The sequence below is a fragment of the Antennarius striatus genome, chromosome 3 (genome assembly GCF_040054535.1).
Source record: "Antennarius striatus isolate MH-2024 chromosome 3, ASM4005453v1, whole genome shotgun sequence".
NCBI lineage: Eukaryota > Metazoa > Chordata > Actinopteri > Lophiiformes > Antennariidae > Antennarius > Antennarius striatus.
In genome coordinates this window covers 16858407-16878684 of record NC_090778.1, presented here as the reverse complement: position 1 = coordinate 16878684, position 20278 = coordinate 16858407, and the positions used below count along the sequence as shown (strand labels likewise).

The following is a 20278-nucleotide window of genomic DNA, read 5'->3' as shown; positions in this document are numbered from 1 at the left end:
TTAAACACAGGTGCTATTTTTAAATGCTGCCGTCTCTATCCAAGAATAGCAATCACGGTGGTTGCAGACACTGATTCATATGTCTTTACATATATGCAGTGTTGGTCAACGTTAACTTTATATCTACTTAGTGAAGGTCCAACAAGGATATAATTTCTATTTTTTTCTTGCAAATCTCCTTGAGACTGTTAGAGCTGCTTAGCAAGCCATGGTTGGATATTGACTTTGAGACTTTTCTCATTAACAGTCTCTGTCTGTCTAGAAAAAAGGGTTAGTAACTACCCCGCTCCTGGGCTAGACAGCTATTGTTTTATTGATTCTCCATCCTTTTTTTGTGGGAAAAGTATCAGAATCTCAGCTTCTTTTTCTCATAGTTGTCCAAATCTGCTATGACTCAAAGAACTTTTGCATGAATTATTGCAAGTCTATCAAGCTCTTGCCTCCCAACCAACCCCCACCCACTCCCCTGAGCATCCTCTCCTACAAATTACGTCAAAAATAATGTTAGAGCTTATGCATTTTAGATTTGGAATTGCTGAACACCTTAGAAATGGATTTCTCTGTTACGCTTCTCCATCCTTATGACTCAACTGATGTTTACCAAGAACAAGGCCTGAGGAGGATGCGCTTATCCAGCTCTCAAAGTCTTATCTGCCCCCTCCATTTAGTTCCTCCTGTCTTCAGCACACATTTTTAACATATGTTTTCAACCCTAGGCACCATACTTTAAAGCATTACTTGACTCACCAAAATTGCGGGCTGGTCCCAGGTCTGCATCATGACTAAGCATAGGCATGGTATAGTGCAGCGTTGCCTCAAGGCACCCCACAGTCAGCCTTCGTAGTGTTAGCTTCCAAGTAAAGAGCGCATTATGCCATGTGACAGATTCAACACCCCCATCGCTACTCCGCAGGGTGCTGGGCTTCAGTCATTCCAGCGTCTCTCTCTCTATGGAGTTAATATGGCATTTAGCTCGGTGACATTCTGACATTTTTTGCTAGTATTTCCTTTTTGTTGCACCTCAGGAGAAACACTGAAGCTCAGTTTGTATCCTACTTCTGCTTCTGCTCTTTTGGTTTGGGTCAAAGTCAGCTTTAGATGGATCATCTTTAATTAGAATGACCAGCTGCTTAATGAAGTGAATGTTACGTCACAAGGTGTATGAAAAATGACTGATAAACAGGATGACGTTCAACAATCAAAAAGGCGATCCAGCATCACACCAATCCAGAGATAACTGGATCAAAAGAGAGATGTGTGCTACCATGCATGTTGTTATCAGTGGCAATTTTCTCTGCTTTGCCCGCAGTTTCCAACAGCTGCTCCTTGATTGATTAAGTTGCCCCACTTGCATCGTTGCGAGCCATGATTGACAGGCCTGTGAAAGGTTTTGATATTTAAATGTGTAACCTTGTTCCCCTTTTGGGGTCAGTCGCTTAAGCGGCAGTTTTGTGTTTGATGCGACTTTGTGATTGAATGTGTGTCATCGAATGGGAGCTTGTTCTGATTCAGAAATGGTTTTTCCAGACAAAGCAAAGCAGCTGTTCACACCAGGCCTTTTTCTTCTGTACCACCATTCTTGAGGAGATGAAGCAAAGTCAAAAGAGGATGACAGGATTGGAGAAAGGGACAAGTATTTTCATTCAATCTTCAGTGTTTGAGAGTGACTGTAGAGGATAAATGTTGGCCTGACTAACAAAGGCCAATCTAGCAACGCTACCATGCTAGGATTCTCAAAAATACATTTGCTGGTGAGTGCCAGCAAAACGGCCGTTGAAGGTGATGGAAATGGCAGGCATCCGGTCATAAATCATTTCAAACCACCAATGGTGCGACATTAAAAAAAAGGAAAAAAGAGAGGGGATTACAAGGATCCCAAGGGAATGTCACAACCAAATACAGAGCAATATATTAAGCAGCTTCACCCTTATTTTGAAGTTGTAGGATAAATCAGTGGTTAAGCAACATCAGCAGGCATCATGTGCTGTGGTAACAGTATTTCATGGTAATTTAGCCCAGCGTTTTTGAGATTATATAGTTTTGAACAATATACAAAATCTTCCGATGGGCTGACGATTGCCATCTTTGAGTTGTAGCAACAGAACGATGAGATGGTTCAGGTTATAATCTATTCTGCAGGTATAAACTCCTCTTGTTATTTGTGTTGAGCATCTTAGTTATAAGTTTAACTTTGGGAGCTCATCCGAGCCACTGCAAGTTAACTTTTAAGGACAGTGTACTCAATTTAAACTAGTTATTTCTTTGTGTCTTCTCCTAAGTTGATTCTTATGGGTGGCAGGGTTAATGTCAGGTAACTCTAGATCACTGTAAGAAACCTAATGCTGCCAATTTCTTCCATTTGTTTATTTACCTTTTTTAAAAAGTTGTAAAAAAGACGGTCTTTTAAGCCATAACAAAGATATTCATTAGATGGTAGCATCTAATTGTTTTTGTGATTAAGAATAACAAACCCGATGACTGTTAGATCACAGAGGCTTGAAAGAGATTGTAGCTTATCACCAGTCACTGAATGTCTTTGTTCGGTACTGGTGTTCCAGATCGCTGCTTTGCCGCGATTCTCTCATCGAGCTGATGTCTCTCAGTCCCTCTCTCCTCTCTCTCTCGTCTTTTTAAGTCATCTTTGGCCCACTTCCAGAATCAATCCGTCACCTCTTTAGAGAGAGAGAGACGTTCTTGCATTTGGGGTTCTGTCTCAATAAAGGACCAACAGAGACAGGGTGCCTCATTCACATCCACTGCTTTGTCTTTTAATAATCAAACCATGATGGATTACCTCCGTACAGATATTCATTGAAAAGTGACTTTTAATGGATGGAACATAGGAGAGGACTAGGAAAACGGCAGCCTGCTTTGTGATAGCACCGTTTTAGGAAGTGAGTGTCTGTATTTGTGTGATTACTTTGGATGCTAGTTTGACTCTTGTTCTCCCTCCAGCCTTCCTCTCCATCCCATCCTCTTATCATGGCCTCCAGAGTTTAGGCAGCTCCTCCTGTCTTTTCTCTCTGATTTATCAAGCCAGGGTTGACAAATGTAAACACCTGCCTTAGCATAACCCAGCCGCAGGAGCCTTGAGTGGTTGGATGCATTCCATTTGATATCCTCGTACAGCAGATCAACATATGCTATTTCCCATGCCATTTCCTATACATCCTGCCTGTGAAGGTGTTAGCACGGACGCTAGTCTGAAACCATGTCGGGCGAAGCAGCGTTTATATGTCTGAGCCATAAAAGTGTTCAGTTTTAGTGTTGTCTGGTGTTGGGGGTGTTGTGTTCACACACACATGCGACGTCTGTTTCTGCTTTGTAACACTGCAAGTTTGTCACCCAGCAGACACCTCTGAAGCTGCTGGAATTCCCCTGCTGTCATTTATCTACCTCTGAAATCACTTTGGCATTTATTTGGTTTTTAACAATCATGAAAAGCAAAATGTTCACCTCTCATTTGTCAGACGTCCTTTATTTTTTTATTTTGTAGATATTTGAAATGATGGTTTATCTCCAAAGTGCAGTGCGCCCTCGCGCATTCTCGCATCAACATTCGAGACTACACCTCATAGCTGATTTTTGGTAGACCAGTCACGTCATACCATATGTACATTCTATTGGGTAACGGCATCCGGAAGTGCACTACATTCAGTGAGTCTCGGAACGCAACGCACTTCAATGAGAGACACAAAAGTGATTTATACAGTCGATAAGACTGTGGGAAAAGATAATACAGATATAAGGTGGTTTAATATCAGTATGGGGAGGGTTCATGAACATTTAAATTACTGTAAATAATGAGATAAATAGTTCATGGCTAGATCTCCTAATTTGTTGTTCGCGTGTGGTTCCTGGAACGCATTAACCGCAAGTAACGAGGGCGCACTGTATTAATACTCCATAGAGACATCACGTTTGAATTAAATTTGTTGCCCAAACACTCTGCAAATTACTTAAACATTTACACAGGAATGACTGTTCTTCTCTTTTCGGATTTTCCCATCAGGGGTCGCAACAGCGAATCAGTTGCCTCCATTTAACCCTGTCTTCTACATCCTCTTCTCTCACACCAACTACCTTCATGTCCTCTTTCACTACATCCATAAACCTCCTCTTTGGTCTTCCTCTAGGCCTCTTGCCTGGCAGTTCAAAACTCAGCATCCTTCTACCAATATATTCACTATCTCTCCTCTGGACATGTCCAAACCATCTCAGTCTGGCCTCTCTGACTTTATCTCCAAAACCTCTGACATGTGCTGTCCCTCTGATGTACTCATTTCAGATCCTATCCATCCAAGTCACTCCCAAAGAGAACCTCAGCATCTTCATCTCTGCTACCTCCAGCTCTGTCTCCTGTCTTTTCCTCAGTGACACTGTCTCTAGACCAGTGGTTCTTAACCTTGTTGGAGGTACCAAACCCTAGTGTATATGTTTTACCATTGTATTTAATGAGTTGTGCATCAATGTCACCTTTTTCAAAGAACAAAACCAAGACAGTGCATGGACTCACATGAAATGACCTACCTGCAAATCAGTGTGACTGTTATTATTGAGAGACCAATTCAGATATGTGTGGCTTCACCTTGGCAAGTGCTTCTCTTATGTAATTTTCACAGCAAAGTCTGTTTCTTTTGTTTTCCATGCAGCTTAAGGAAGTGTTCCTTTATTTTTGCCAGAGCGAGCCTAGAGTTGCTCAACTTGACATTGCAAATCATGCAGAATGCTGACTCCCATCACGTTCTGTTATACAGTACATGTAAATTCACGTTGCACATATTCGTCCGACCACTTTCTTTATTTGCAGGTAAAGAACCACTGTCTCTAGACCAAACAACATCGCTGCTCTCACCACAGTTTTGTACACATTTCCTTTCATTTTAGCTGAAACTCTTATCACACATCACACCTGACACTTTTCTCCATCCGTTCCATCCTGCCAGCACACCTCACCACTGTCTTACAGTCTTCATACATGTCATGAACCGCACAACATATTTCTCTGCCACTCCAGACTTCCTCATAGAATACCACAGTTTCTCTCTGGGCACCCTGTCATAAACTTTCTCAAGATCTACAAAAACACAATGCAGCTCCCCCTGGCCTTCTCTGTACTTCTCTATCAACATCCTCAAAGCAAATACTGCATCTGTAGTGCTCTTTTTTGTCATGAAACCTGGTCACTCCCAAAATGCTCACTTCTGCCCCTAGTCTAGTCTAGTCTAGTCTAGTCTAGTCTAGTCTAGTCTAGTCTAGTCTAGTCTAGTCTAGTCTAGTCTAGCTTGTGCCCTTCCTGACACAGCCCTCTGTATTTATCCCGGCTTGAGACTGGCACAATAAGACACTGGCTTGTGCCCTCTTGGGGCTACATTACACAGGAATGACTACAGAAAAGTAAACTTGAAAATCGCCTTTTTAGAAAGAAAGTCTTGATGGTCTATGGCAGATTTTTTTAGGAGAGTTCTTTAGAACTACACTCTACTGAAGTAGTGTGGATTTGATGGGACTGGTAGGTTTTGCTATAATTTGGCAAAAGCAGAACTAGTACACACATTGTCTATGTTTTCTGATTTCATCTTCTATTACAGAATACAATATTGAAGAGAAAAAGAGCACTACCTCTTCTAAATGTGGTGAATGGCCACAATCAAAGACGAGCAACAGCACATGGCCAGAAAGCTACCACCTCTCTGTGGCATTCCTGTCATTTGCAAACCCTTCAGCGGCAATCTGTGGACATTACCCAGACAGCCAAATATAAACAAAAGCAGGCGGCACTTGCTACCAAGCTGTCAGGCAGCATTTATGAGAACCTTTAAAACATTCATGAGGAAAAATCCCACCAGAATTGACCAAGGCCAAAAGAAAAAAAAATTTTTTTCATAGCATAATTTTCACTGATTCACATCCGAATCACATGGCATGTCTGAAGACTTATACTGTGATGTAAAGCCACTTATAAACATAGCACATTATGTAACAAAGTACATATTTCACCATTCTAAAGGCTAGAAGGCTCATTAGTCTATATTAAATATAAAAATAGAAGTTATCTTAGAATGCATTGGTTGCAGAATCAGCTTAGCTTGAGAGAGAACAGCTGAATCACATGTGCACGCCTGACTTTTTGTCACTCGTCCACCCTCCCCGACCTCTTCCCTCCGCTGACTTAACAGCTCTGTAACAACACATGACTTCCCGTCCTGACGGACAAAGGCATTAGAGGGCTTAGCCACTCGCCTGTAAACATGTGTGGTTTTTTGGACATGGTGAAACAACTGATGCTGTTTTTTATGATGTTTTTTATGGTAGCAGCCCAGACTGGGACCTTCCTAAAACGAACTACCTCTGTTTGATGTTTGTTTGGTACTTAACCAGATGGACAAGTTAAAGGTGTAACTAAATGATGGCTAACATTTCCCTGTTCCCTAATAAGCCTGTGTGTTTTTAAGCTCCAAGCCCTCGTATTGGACATGTTGATGCAGGAGCAGCAATAACATCATTATGCCTGATAATATGTTTATTGTTGAAGCTAATGCAGTCGGTGTCAGACGTCCCCACCGGCTGGCTCAGTCTGGCGACAGAAAATGGCTTTGCATTGAATTTGTTTGTTGCCAATATGGTTAAAGTTTGTTTGTGAATGTTCCATTTGTTACTTAGACAAGATGTCGATGATAAAGGATGTTTATGTGAGTGCATGTGTGTGTAGCTATTCATACGTAGAGGGATTCTGGGAGGTCCTTTTGTTTTTATTGCCTGCCGGTGGCCTCAGCTTGATTAACTCTACCGTGTTTTGCATTTCCGCAGACACAAACACACACATGCACGTACACACACGCACATGCACGCACATAACAAGCTAGCTTATCACCGCGAATCCGCAGGAGGTGTGAGGTAATAGCAGCTAAGGTTCTCAAAATGTTCTTATCTATTAAAAGCCTGAGGAGGAGGAGGCATACAACTCCACAGTCAGTCTTTATGTCTTCTCAAGAGAGGAAGATCCACTCTGTTCTAACTGCAATAAATGTATTTTCATCTCCTCCACATATAATGCAATCACTTTGTCTGTATATCTTTTACGACATTTTTTTCTGGTTCTGGACCCCCCCCCCCTTTTTTTTTTCCACGAAAGTTGACTAATCATATTTTAATTTCCTCAAAGTCAACTTGAGAATGTATTATCTGTCATTGCTTGTCTTTAAATTGGCATTCACAGAGTTGTAGAAAATGAAAGGCATAGAACACACACACAGACACACACACACACACACACACACACACACACACACACACACAAGGAAACGATTTGCTCACAAAAACAGCGTAATTCGGTAAATACAAACTGTGGTTTGCTCCCTCCTGTTGCTCATATGTGGTGGCTGGTAGAAAAAGGGACACTAGGGGGCTTTGAGGTTTCACTTAACTCATTTTGTGCTTGATTTATCTTGTGTATAACAGAACAGATTGCGAAATGATTCATGCAACTCTCTGTTATACTCATTAGTTGCATCTTATAACATCCCACTGATGTAGATGAAGAACAGAGGAAGTAGTTTTTCATCAGTGAACAGTCATAAGCAGGGAACAACTAGTTTCTCATTCAGTCCAGAAATAATCAAGTCTTACCTAAAAATAGGCGCTACAGAATTATTCATATTCATTTGAATCTAATTCAGATCTTATTTTCTTGCTCAGCACTACCTCCATCTGTCATTCACTGGCCTGAGGCCTAAAGTTCTATACCTCATACCACTTCCCTTTGCATCAATCAGTCAATTACAGGAGGAGGACTTCCTGGTCAAGGTTCAGCAAAAAAAGGAAAAAATAAACAACAAAAAAAAGCGCTTTCTTTTCTGTGCTGAGGTTTCCCATGCTGTACAGAGAGACGGAAAATACTACACGTATAAGTGTCAGCCCTAACTGTACAGTTCAGTTAAAGGAAAACCATTTGAGTTTTTTTTCTTCATAGAATATAGAATGTAGAACAAAAGTGGTGTATGGATGGGAGGAGGAGGCTAAGCAGAGTGAAGGTAGGGAGGGGGAAAGAGCAGCTAGTGAGATCAAGGTCGTTTCCAGGCTTTAGTATTGGTATTCTCCTCAGTGTTAAAGTGATTCTCCCTTTGAATGGTGTTTTCATTCCTCTCCTGAATAAGATTCACAGGGGCATGGAGAGAGGGAGAGAGAGAGAAAGAGAAATGGATAGAACCAGGAAAGGAGAAAGCAACCTCCCCTCTCTCTGTTACTCCCTCCTTCCTCCCCCCTTGGACATACAATAGTGAATGAAACTATGCATGAGATAAAGAACAAATGAAATCAACTATTTTATTCAATTCTTCATCCCTGACTCATCCCTCACTCTATCTACCCTGCACCATCTCACCCCTTCAGCTTCTGCTGAAGGGAAAAAAAGAACGTGCTCTATGCAAATGAAATGCTTTACTCTTGATTAGATTACAGGCGCAATAATTGTCTTGGATGATTTATAGGTGTAATTTGTTACCAAAAACTGCAGTGAATGAATCTCTGTTCCCGTGGTTTGTGCAATGAAGATGAAAGATCAACACAATTTAGGGCATCTGCTTTAAAATACGCTGAAGTGGGCTCATATACATCACATTAGAAAATTAGCTCTTTGAGGACATTGTGTTTTCCAGGTACTGTAAAGGCAGACAATCAATAAATGGTGCACTTATAGGAAAGAGGTTATTATACTTGTTGGAGTCAAAATTAAGAGTCAACAGTTGACATTCAAGGTGGAAACTGAGTTTAATTACAAATGAGATGAGGAGGTAAGGCCGTGATGCAATGATGACGAGTCTGGAGCGTACCCTGACCCGTACCCATAGTCAGCTGAGACAGGCTCCAATAACATGACTCACAACGTGACCCGCAAAGCTGATAAGTGCTGTGGACGACACAATTACAACCGTCTCATCTACAAGAAAATGGATGGATGAGGAGGAAAGGAAGGAAAATCTAAGCTTGGTGTCCAACACTGATGCACTGGTTCTCTCAGCGGCAGTCATGAGGCTGTAAGAGTAGGATGGGAGATGGATGCCCTGGAAAGAGATCTACAAGAGGCAAATTGTGTACTTGCCACACTGCCTGGCCACAGTTTGAGATGCTGCTGATACTTTACAACAGGCTAATTTCACCAAGAGCTCCTCCACTTCACCAAGACCCTGTCTTACACACACACACACACAGACACACACACACACACACACACACACACACACACACACACACACACACACACACACACACACACACACACACACACACACAGAACCAGGCTCATCACTGCCTGACATCGATCTATGACGCATATTTCCAACCTAATCCAATTAATTCCATTTCGCTTCTAACATGGCTCGCTGGAGTCATCAAAATGCACGCGGAATTATACCTCTGACAGATCGCAATGGACCATACAAAATGCACAAACAGCAAATTCAGGTGGACATGAATAGTTTGGCTAATTCCTTTCTTTTTCCTCCTCTCCTCACTCTTTGTCTCACACAAAGAGCGCGCAAATGTGGAAGGGAAATCAATCATGGAGGCAGTCAGGCAAAAGCAGATTTGTTTGACAAACCTTGTCTTTTTTTCACATCTTTCCCTTCATCCGTCGCCAACCTCTTTTCTTCTCTTTTTGCACAGGCTGAGGTAAATCTGCAGCAGAGGACCATCAGCAGCAGCAGCAGCAGCACGGTGTCAGTGCGACCATGAGGTCAGAGGCCTTGTTACTCTACTTCATGCTACTGCAAATAGCCGGGGCGGGCTTCCCCGAAGACAGTGAGCCCATTAGCATCTCACACGGCAACTGTAAGTGCATTCTTATTACTTTCTCCTTTTTTTCCCTTTCCACTTTGTGTGAACTGTCCCTCCTTGCTCTCTCCCATAATTCATTCCCTCTCCTCTTTGTCTTCCACTTTTCCATTCTCCTTTGCACCCCCCCCCCCCCCCCACACACACAGCTTTTGCACTATATTTTGAAGGCATGGAGTGTAATTTGGTGCCCGAGGATAGGCTCTCTCCACACACGAAAATGAAGGACTTAAAGCAGCATTTGAAATAGAGCCCACCCCACATCAAAGGATAATCCTCTATTTTTCTGTCAGGCTCCTTATGCTGTGTGTGATAGTCTAAACGCTGTTGCAGGCAATCATGATACAGTCATTGTTTTGTTTGGTTGTTTCCATGTTTCTCCCTCTGTCCTGCCCGTCCTACGTTCCTTTGGGCCAAGCTGTACCCAATCCTCTTGGCAAAGCGAGCTGCCAGCCAACCTCACATACACCTGCTCCTCCCTCGGACTGTTCAAACCCAACAGTTTCTTCCATGGCCACTAACAATATAAAGATTGCATGGTGCAGTTGCAGCATATTTTTAGCTATGGTTGACATTGGAGGAGCTCAATCTACAACAGTTTTGGATTGCCATTTGAACTAAAACCTACTAGATACTTTATAAAAACTGCAAAAATGACAAATTTAAAATTACCAGAGTTTTGCTCTGTTCTTGCAGACACAAAGCAGTATCCAGCGTTTGTAGGCCACAAACCTGGCAGAAACAACACCCAGCGTCATAAACTGGACATCCAGCTCATCATGATCATGAACAAGACGTTATACATCGCTGCCAGGTGAGTGATGATATCAATTAAGTCAGATCTTTCTTATTTCTTCCCAAAATGGAGGACTGGTTGGCATGCAATTGAACCATTTTCTTTGGGAATATTTTCTCCAGCAAAAAACAATTTATCCGTATTTGATGAATAAATAATGTGAGACCAACACCTTACTTATTAACAACAACCCTCATGTTAATTAATGATTAAAGAACCGTGACAGAGGTGTTGTGATGTTTGCTTCTTTATTTTGATTCCTTTCTTTCTGCATCATAAAGATATTTTCCTTGATATGCATGCAAATAAGAAACCCAGGAGATCATAAAGTAAAAATTCTCCCAAGTCTCGTTTCTTTTCCTTGTGGAATAAAACCAGACGTTGCAGATTAGGACAAACAGAACGAGTGTGGTTCCACCGGGATTATTATGTCCTTCATCACCTCGTTTCATATCACAGTTTGACTTTCTGATATAAATGATTCTCATCAACTGCTGCCAGCTGAAGGCTGTGATCCCCCTTTAACTGTCTAATGGCTTTGAGATCCTGTCAGGTTATCAAACTTTTTTTTTTTTTAATCTTTTTTTTTTTTTTTTTAAGATCAGGAGGGACTAATTCAGAACAAAATGCAGAGACATTTAAAGCACTTTCCTGTGTAGAGTTTTTTTCTCCCTTTCCCTTGTTTTCTATTTTGGATTCACAGTCTGTCAAAATCCACTTTACCTCAAATGTCCACAGTTTGGGAACTTAAACACTAATTTCAAAAAGACTTTCATTTCCAGTTTAGGAAGGAAAACTTGAAATAATCCACATTAATGGTCTAAATGCACCATTTTGAGATCCTGGATTTATCTTGTGCTTTTGATTAATACAGAAAATTATACTTGGTAACTTACATCCCTGAAATTTTGTTTTCTGCCCAGTTTTACTTTCTTGTCTGTCACCTGGTTTTATTTACTTTCTTCTGATGACCAGTCAATGGGTTTTTCATCTTTATTTTGGCGTGACTCATCTCTAAGAAATAATGTAACTAAATTACACCATCTGGAGCCACGTTGAAAGCCAGTATTGATTTTGTGTTCTCTTTCATAATCAGTTTTTTAAAATTGATGATGTTGCTTCACCTTGACAAGAAAAAAGGAGTCCAAAGCTGTTTGGATAACTGAGAACCTACAAAGACATCTCGAAAAAAAGAGTCCCATTTCCAAAGCTTCAATGCACAGAATAACTTTCAGTGTGGTTTCGAATGTGTGGCGTAGCTGTAAAGCAGCATTAAAGAGGTCTGATTAAAATGGATCCTGAACCATTTGAGGTGCGGTCTATGGCTAATTGAATGGCAGGCTTGATTGGATTCTATTAGGTGCCACAAAGGGGGTCTTTCTTTGTTTTCATCCCAAGCATTTCAAATGAAGTGGCTGAGAGAGGCCACTGCCTTAAGTGGCAGAGCTTTTAAACTATATCTGCGGTAATTAAGAGGAGGTGTGGAGAGAGTGAGAAAGGAAACGAAAGGATGTAAAACAGAGTGCCTGTGTGTGTGTGTGTGTGTGTGTGTGTGTGTGTGTGTGTGTGTGTGTGTGTGCGTGTGTGCGTGTGTGTGTGTGTGTGTGTGTGTGTGTGTGTATGTGTGTTTGTGTTCACGCCCGCATGTGTGTGTGTGTGTGTTTTGGTACTGCCAGAGACTTTGGTCTGCATGTCACCCACCTGCTTCGCATTGGGTGGCAGGGGCCTCAGGGGTAGGGCAAGGAAATGAGACATAGAGGGTTTATTAGAAGTGTTTGTGTGTGTGTGTGTGTGTGTGTGTGTTTGTGTGTGTGTGTGTGTGTGTGTGTGTGTAGAGAGAGAGAGAGAGAGAGAGAGAGAGAGAGAGAGAGAGAGAGAGAGAGAGAGAGAGAGAGAGAGAGAGAGAGAGAGAGAGAGAGAGAGAGAGAGAGAGAGAGAGAGAGAGAGAGAGAGAGAGAGAGAGAGAGAGAGAGAGAGAGAGAGAGAGAGAGAGAGAGAGAGAGAGAGAGAGAGAGAGAGAGAGACCAGTTGTCCTGGAGCTTTGAAAGTGATTTCTTGACAGCGATGTGTGGCCAGGTGTGGCTGTGTGTGTGTGCATGTGTTTGGTGCGTGTGCGTGCGTGCGTGCGTGTGTCTGTGTGTGTGTGTGTGTGTGTGTGTGTGTGAGACCAGTTGTCCCTGGGCTTTGAAAGTGAATTTCTTGTCTTGATGTGCGGCCGTGTGCGTGCCAGTGGGTTAGAGTTTTGGGGCGGCTAACATGTGTTGCCGGTCTTGTGCTTGTGGGTGCTGGAGCCTGTTATCGCGTCTGTTTGTGTTTGTGCACGCATGTGTGAGGTCACCTGGCGAGTCCATCCCACATTTACATTCTTGCTTTAAGCAGACGGGAATGCTGACACATGGAGAAGGCATGTGACCCACAAATAACTGGGATGGCTGCCCCAGATTAGATTGAGCCGGATGGCTGCCATTGATCCTGACACAAAAGAATGTTGGAGTCCATTACATGTAGACGTACAAATAGCCGCCTGTGCACAAAAATCCATTGGCTACAGCAGGATATCGATAAAAACATGTAAAAGTTGGATGACAAACAGTTTAAGGCAATTGTTACTTAAAAATCAATGGAAGACGAGCCGTCAGTTAAACACCGTGAGGATTGATTTATGAAAGTCAACAAAAATTCAACATCAATAGATGTCTTTATGATGGTCTGGTCAAATGACTTGTTTATTCTGAGGCCAGCCCCACACTGCTTTGCCATCATGCCTTTAGACTATTGAATCTCTTTTCTTGGTGCACAGCAGCTTGCAGATGGCCCATGTGAACACAGTCCAAAGCCTAACACTGTTTCAGGCTGTTTTTTGAATGGCTGCTCAGTGTATTAAATCCATTTGGCTCCTGTCTTGATGTTGGCAATACACATGATTTTTAATCTCTGAGACACATTCAAACAGAGCAACTGATGAAGAAGTTTAAATAGATAAAAGTAGCTTAATCCATAGAGAGAAAGAGGCAAGACTTTGGCAGCAGAGGGCCTCAGCAACAGATGTCATGATTGATAATTCTTCTCCAGTCTGGACCTTGAATGAAATGTATTGATTTAGTTGAATTAGGCACACTTAGTACTCTAATACTTTGAATCTCATTTTGTGAGTCATTTTCTCTAAGATGTGCTAATTATATTTATCATATCACAGAATGAGATGTCAGATCACAGTCTTCCCAAATACTGACCTGTAAAGCGTCCTGTTTATGCTGTTTGGACTTCATGCTGTGTTGATTTCTCTCACTTTTCCACAGATACTACATCTTAAAAAGATAAAATAAATAAATAAAATAAATAAAAATAATTTGTGCCAAAAGGTCATGTTTCCAATCATTCAAAAATCCTATTGGAGCTTCAATTAGATTGACTTCCTTGTAGCTGTCTTTTAAAAATATATACCTACACATTTTATGGCTTATTTTACAACAGGATCAGCTTTTATGAGCGATAATAAACCAAGACATGATGCATATTAAAGTACATACAATAAATGTAAAAACTTCCGTGGTTAAAACCTCTTTGCTTTATGTGTGTCTGCTGTCATGCGTGTTTTAGGCGTTTAGCAACAGAGTCACGTTCAGTAAAAAGCAATAAACTGTTCTTGATGCTGTGAGAGATGGATGCAGGAAGATTCCTATCCCAGCGGTCCATATTTCATAGTCACAGTACTCTATGTACAGCATTCAGGGGAAATTCATCACAATGCCCTGGAAGACTTATCATTCTGATCTCTGGAAAATATGTACGTGCAGGAATACAGGTGTCTATGTGTGTGTTTGTGTGTCTGTCAGCAATTGAGAGTCATCTTATGTCTTGTCTTTGTACTCTGTCTGTGTGTGTGTGTGTGTGTGTGTGTGTGTGTGTGTGTGTGTGTGTGTGTGTGTGTGTGTGTGTGTGTGTGTGCGCACGCACGATCAGTTTTTGAGTTTGATTCGAGCCTCTTCTATCAGTCACTCAAACATCATATTTCCACACTAACTTTTCATTAAAGTCACGACTGTCAGTCTTGAGCATAGCGATAGGAACCATGTGTGTTCTTGAACCTCTAGTTTTGAGTACATCTTAATGGTACAACTCCACTCTTACCTATTGGTATATTCATACTGCTTTGATCCTAAGTTATTTTTCATTTCTTTTGTTCTCACTAAAGTAAACGCTGCTGACATCCAATGATATTCTAGGCAGACAGACAATCAGATTGGAAATAAACAACCCAACTGTTCTATTGGGTTTAATAAACCTTTTTATTGGCCAAATGAGAGCCTGAATGCTGGTAATGAGCATTCATGAGACTTCCGTAGATTTTCACACACTTAACATTTTAAATTATCATGAGGTTGTCATACTGACAACATACTGTATGTGATACAATACTCTATTACCTTCATAGCATTGTGCAATCCAACCATCAGTAACATCACAAGCAGGGTGTGCTTCATCATGTGGCACAAGAAAACAAGAAAACAATATCTATCAGCTACTTATGTATTGAACTTACTCAAGAAATCCTCTCAATAAACATGAAGATAATAATTTTCTTCAGAATATTCACGCCACTAAATCCCATCTTTTTTCTTTGGTTTTATAAGAAATGTCCTCATTTCCTGAGATTGTGAAAAGTAAAATACTTTACATTTTGATGGAGGTTTATCAAGTAAAGTTTGGGTAATAATCATTCCTTATTCCTTCATATGCTACATATGTTAATACATATGTTAATATGTATGTATTATTTAAGTACTGTATGAATGTATGACACCCCCCCACTGCTGCAATCGCACAAATTTCCCCACTGTGAGACAATAAAGGGTGATCTTATCTTATTTTCAAAGTTTGTGTGGCTGATGTTTTTTTTTTCCTGTTTGTCTGTTTGAAATATAATTTTCTGTTTCTTTTAGAACAACGTTACCAATTTTTCAATAGAAGTGATAAACCAGGATTTATGAAACTCAAAATTAAACCTTTCAGGCCAAGGCAAAGTTTGAGGTCGTAAGAGGAAACTCATAAAGAGCGGGACAAACAGGCCTTGCATAATGGTGTATGTGTGTTACTGTATTGCCTGCCCGGACAACATGCCCCAGGACTCCACATGCAGGGCATAGTCGCCATTCGCAGCCCACAATCGGCCTTCACCATGGTAACACCAACCACAATCTGTTTACACGCTCCTGTGAGGCTGGGTAGCATGAGAACCAGAGAAAATCTGTGTGTGTGTGTGTGTGTGTGTGTGTGTGTGTGTGTGTGTGTGTGTGTGTGTGTGTGTGTGTGTGTGTGTGTGTGTGTGTGTGTGTGTGTGTGTGTGTGTGTGTGTGTGTGTGTGTGTGTGTGTGTGTGTGTGTGTGTGTGTGTGAACATGGAGAGAGAGAGAGAGAAGACCCAAACACACCTCTGGAGCAGCCTGAGCATCTGTGGACGCTGTTCTTCCCTGGTGGGTCTCTTTGGGTCTCGCAGTAGAGACCACTAGAGTCTCCATTATTGTAGCTGCACCAAATCCTGTTAAAACCCACTAATGACTAGGATTACATGGTTGCCTTCTCTCGCTCTCTTTGCAGCATCAGGGACATGCAGTCATGTCCACACTCTGAAACAAAGTTCAGAACTGCTGGAATCATGATCACCTGAACAGAAGAATTTTTTTTTGAAGGAAATACTTTAATGCTAAGAAAATATTAAGAAATTTATTCAGGACAATTACAGCTATAATTGCTAATTCTTGTCTAAAAATAAGTAATTCATGCTTGTGATTCAGAGTCGAGATTTTATAAGAGCTTTTAAAATAGAAGTTTAAGTTTTCTGTTGTTATTCGGGTTGCTTAGGGAAGTGTAGCCAGAGTGTCATTTTCAGATTGATGGTTTGTTTGGAGATGAAAAGCTATAAAAACAATTTGTTTTTCCTTTACATCAAATTATCATGTTACTGGAGTGGTTGCTTTTGTCCTTGGCTCCCTGTTTTGGTGCTATGTTGTATGCTGTTTTCATATTACTAGCAAAATTTGGCAACTAGCCCAAAAGAAATTCAGTGCAAAATCAAACTGCTAGTTGGTTTATGTGATTTGTGAACGTAAGTATGTCCTTATCCTTAAGATGTGTTGTGATATACAGTATAACTGCTTAAACATGCTAATAACAAGGTTTAATAAAAATTAAATTATGTCAAAAACACATTTTACACAAGTTTAAAGCATTAGAAAAATTAAAAAATTCATGTATTGGAAATATTTAGGGAATTCTTAATCAATAATTATTGTATATTCCTGTCCATTTGTGCAAAATGTATACGCTCAAATAAAGCCTCACACTCCTCAATCCAGTAGATTGCTAAAACAGACATTTCGCAGACAAACGAAAATGTGGAGTGAAAGAGCATAATAATGAAACTTTAAGCCTTGGAAAAGACCAACCTGCCTCACCTTGGGGGTGAGTGAACTCTGGCTTGTTGTATTTCATGCCACCATATCACCGAGGGCCCCTTGGTGCCCTTAGCCCATTCAGAACTTCAGCAACTCCCCTCTCAGCTCAAAGGTGCCTGCTGGCGTCCCCGGTTCCCTCCCATCAACATTGTGAAGAGGATTTGAACCAGTCAGAGCCAAAACAATGTACAATAGACCCTCCCCCAGCACCCATGATCCAGTTATGAGGAGAGAGAGGAGAATGTATGGTGAGGAAGGTGATGAGAGAGAGAGAGAGAGAGAGAGAGAGAGAGAGAGAGTGGGGCAGGAGGATGGTGGACATGCTGACATCTGATTTGCAGAGAAAGGGGGGATGCATGCTAATTATGTCCCATGTTTTTTGTTAAGGGGGTGTGAGATAGATTGACAAAGGCCCAGCAGATGGACCAGGCTGGCTCGCCATCATCCTCGAAGAAATGCTCTGTTATAATAATGACATTCTTCTGCACAAAGCCTCTGTGTTCTTGAGGCCATGCATGGCTTCGTGTCCGAAGGAAACCCCTCGATGTCGCTCCCACACTCAGTGTCACACTCTAGCTCACATTCAGTTGACCTACTGTATTGCCTTGATCATTCAGCTCTTTCCGTCTGTCTGTCCTCGTCCTTTCTCGGCATCTGAGAGTATATTTGCATACCTTCCACCCTACTCAGACATTTTTGTTCCTGAATTTTGGGAAATGCAAAGCCCACGCCATGGGATTTACACTGACAGGCCATTGTCAACTGAACTCCTTGAGGTACACCTCCTCAGGGGGGCGCTGTGGAGGTAGAGACATGGGGCAAAAGGACTGAGTGAGGTTAACACAACAGTTGGTTGCTGATATCATAAAAACAACAGGACAGTAGTTAGTGTGGTTTGGCCTGTTTACCAGCAGCTAGAGCAGAAGTGCTGGAAAAGAAACACAACTTATTAAGGAAATGAAATTACTCTCTGTCATAGTTTAATCAGAAGTATCTCTTCTCTGAGTCACAGCCCATTCATATTTGAGCACATAGACATTTTACACATAGTTTTAGATAGTTATCTCCATCTCATTAAGTAGGCTGGAAATTAGTGTCCCCAAGTCTGCTTAAAACACAGAAAAAAGATTATCTTTAAAAGACCAGAACAAAAGCCTGTGAATCACAACTCTTACAGTTTTTTTGTGTTTTCAAACAGAATGGGATTATACACACCGCTGGTATTGATTAAGTATACTATATTTTGAACAAACTCAGTTACAAACTTCATGACTATCATTAATGGCTTTGCTGGACGTGGTTCTTATGTAGTTGGTGGTTCCAAATTCGGCAAGAAATGTGGCATTAATTAAGACATTAGATTTCATTGTACGTTTATAGTGTATTTGGTTATTTGTTCTCTCCTTGTGGTTTGGGAGAAACGTGCAACCAGTCAATGAGTCAGAATTAGTGGTTATATGTTGCTATATTCCAACTGCCTGGAAGGCAGGAAGTCAGCTTTAAATCTCCAGGTTTAGTTGAGTGTGTACGTTTAATACTTAATGTTCTACAGAGTAACATATCCCCAGTTTAGCCCTTTAATATCATGTATTTTGTTTCTCTACACTGTTTTTCTCTCAATTAAAAGTTAATAAATTGCCACATGGATTCTGGTTGTAGAGGTGACAGGGTGCATGTGTTTGTCTTCTTACACATGTGTGTGTTCAGAGAGCTGCTGTTGACACAGACACAACCACTCCATTGTCCTCCTCCGTCTATAGTCAGGATGTTTGCGGGTCACCTGAGGGTTTGACTCCCTATAATCTCTGCTGGAACCAGAAAACCTGCAGCTGGAAAGCCTCGGCCCTGGAGGATGCTGTCAGCACTGAGACAAGAGAGGGAATGCAGCTGAGAGGGTTAGCGTTCAAAATTATTGAGTAGTCAATTAAAGATTTCTCAGGAGCTGTTTTAAAAGTACAGGCCCTCAGGATTATATTAAATCTGCCATGTAATCCTCTGATTTAATAGCTTTGGAGTTAGTGTTTTCATTTTAAGAGGTCTCATCCTTTTTTACCTACTTTTAGTTTTCCATAGTTATAATGGTTTTATGTCCTCAACCTCTAAAAAGGACATGTGAGGAAGTGATGTAGCAGGAATATGTCCAGTGTTATGTGTAGAGACAAAAAAGGGAAAATATTGCAAGTTTTGCCTCCCAGAAATGAATTCATTTTCATTTTTCCTATCACTCTTTTGAAATAAGTCATTTTGTTTTCAACCAATTTTATCCAAAAGGTGAGCCATGCTATGCCTCAAAACAATCACTTTCACTGTGAGACAGAGGTTCCAATCACACTCCTCATACCCACCATTGCTGAAACAAATACTTAAAATCAATGACAACTTATTGTATTATGTGTCGAACCAATAACGAGTGCTTCATTTCACCATTAATCACACTAATGCCCATGCAATGTACAAATGAGCAAGAAACAAACAAACTCTTTACATACTTTAATTTTGTTTCACATTTATTGAAATAAATATCAGCTACTCACTTCTCAGATGGATTTAATTATGTCATTTTCCATGAAAAACCCTTTCTTTATGCTTCAGACTCTCCATCATCCCATCTCTGAAGAACAGTTCTTCTCTGGTATATTTTCACCTTTTGAGAAAGACGGAAATAACTCTCTTTTGACAGAGTGAGGCTGCCTAATGGAATATCTACATTTCACCAGATGCTCTTTGTGCGCTTTGTGCACACCTTTCAATACTGTCTGCAAAGGAGAAAAGTATTCATTACATTTTTGCTGTTCTACTCATTATTGGGTCGTGATATTGTATTATTGATAGCTCAAAAATCAAAAAATCCTTATTTCTAAGTATTTATCTTAATAGATATATTTCACAAATGCATTGCAGTTTAAGTCTGGGTTGGAAAGACAATAACCGTTAGCTTCTGGGAAAAAAAACAATTACCTACATAGGCAGCAGTCGTGAAAAACTTTCTAGATGACGGACTGAAATATGCCATTGCTGACCTGAAGGAGTTGAACAGACAAGTTTTTATTTAAATGTGCTTTGAATGAAGTTAAAAGAGACAGCTGATGAGAGTAATATCATTCATCACTGTTTTTACCCATTTTTTGTTTTTCATTTGAAGGCATTATTCCTCTTTGTCTTTCCTTTGCTTTTGACAAATCACAGTTAGCATTTTA

The 20278-nt window shown here is 40.9% G+C and overlaps 1 protein-coding gene and 1 long non-coding RNA gene across 5 annotated transcripts in view; one reads left to right on the top strand and one right to left on the bottom strand.

Annotated features, from left to right (window-relative positions):
* The window catches only part of sema6a (sema domain, transmembrane domain (TM), and cytoplasmic domain, (semaphorin) 6A), a 100123-nt gene that overhangs the window by 35072 nt on the left and 44773 nt on the right, over positions 1-20278 (top strand). For all 4 annotated transcript variants that reach the window (XM_068310144.1, XM_068310143.1, XM_068310141.1 and 1 more), the window contains 2 exons: positions 9664-9828; positions 10528-10645. In XM_068310144.1, coding sequence (XP_068166245.1) covers positions 9729-9828; positions 10528-10645 — 218 coding nt within the window. In that variant the 5' untranslated portion in view covers positions 9664-9728. The remainder of the gene's footprint in view (positions 1-9663; positions 9829-10527; positions 10646-20278) is intronic.
* Positions 13221-19749, bottom strand: LOC137593052 (uncharacterized). Its single transcript, XR_011035070.1, has 6 exons — positions 19616-19749; positions 18773-18945; positions 17073-17878; positions 16059-16290; positions 13861-13935; positions 13221-13706 (listed from the first exon to the last, which is right to left on the bottom strand). It is a non-coding gene; the product is annotated as an uncharacterized lncRNA (long non-coding RNA).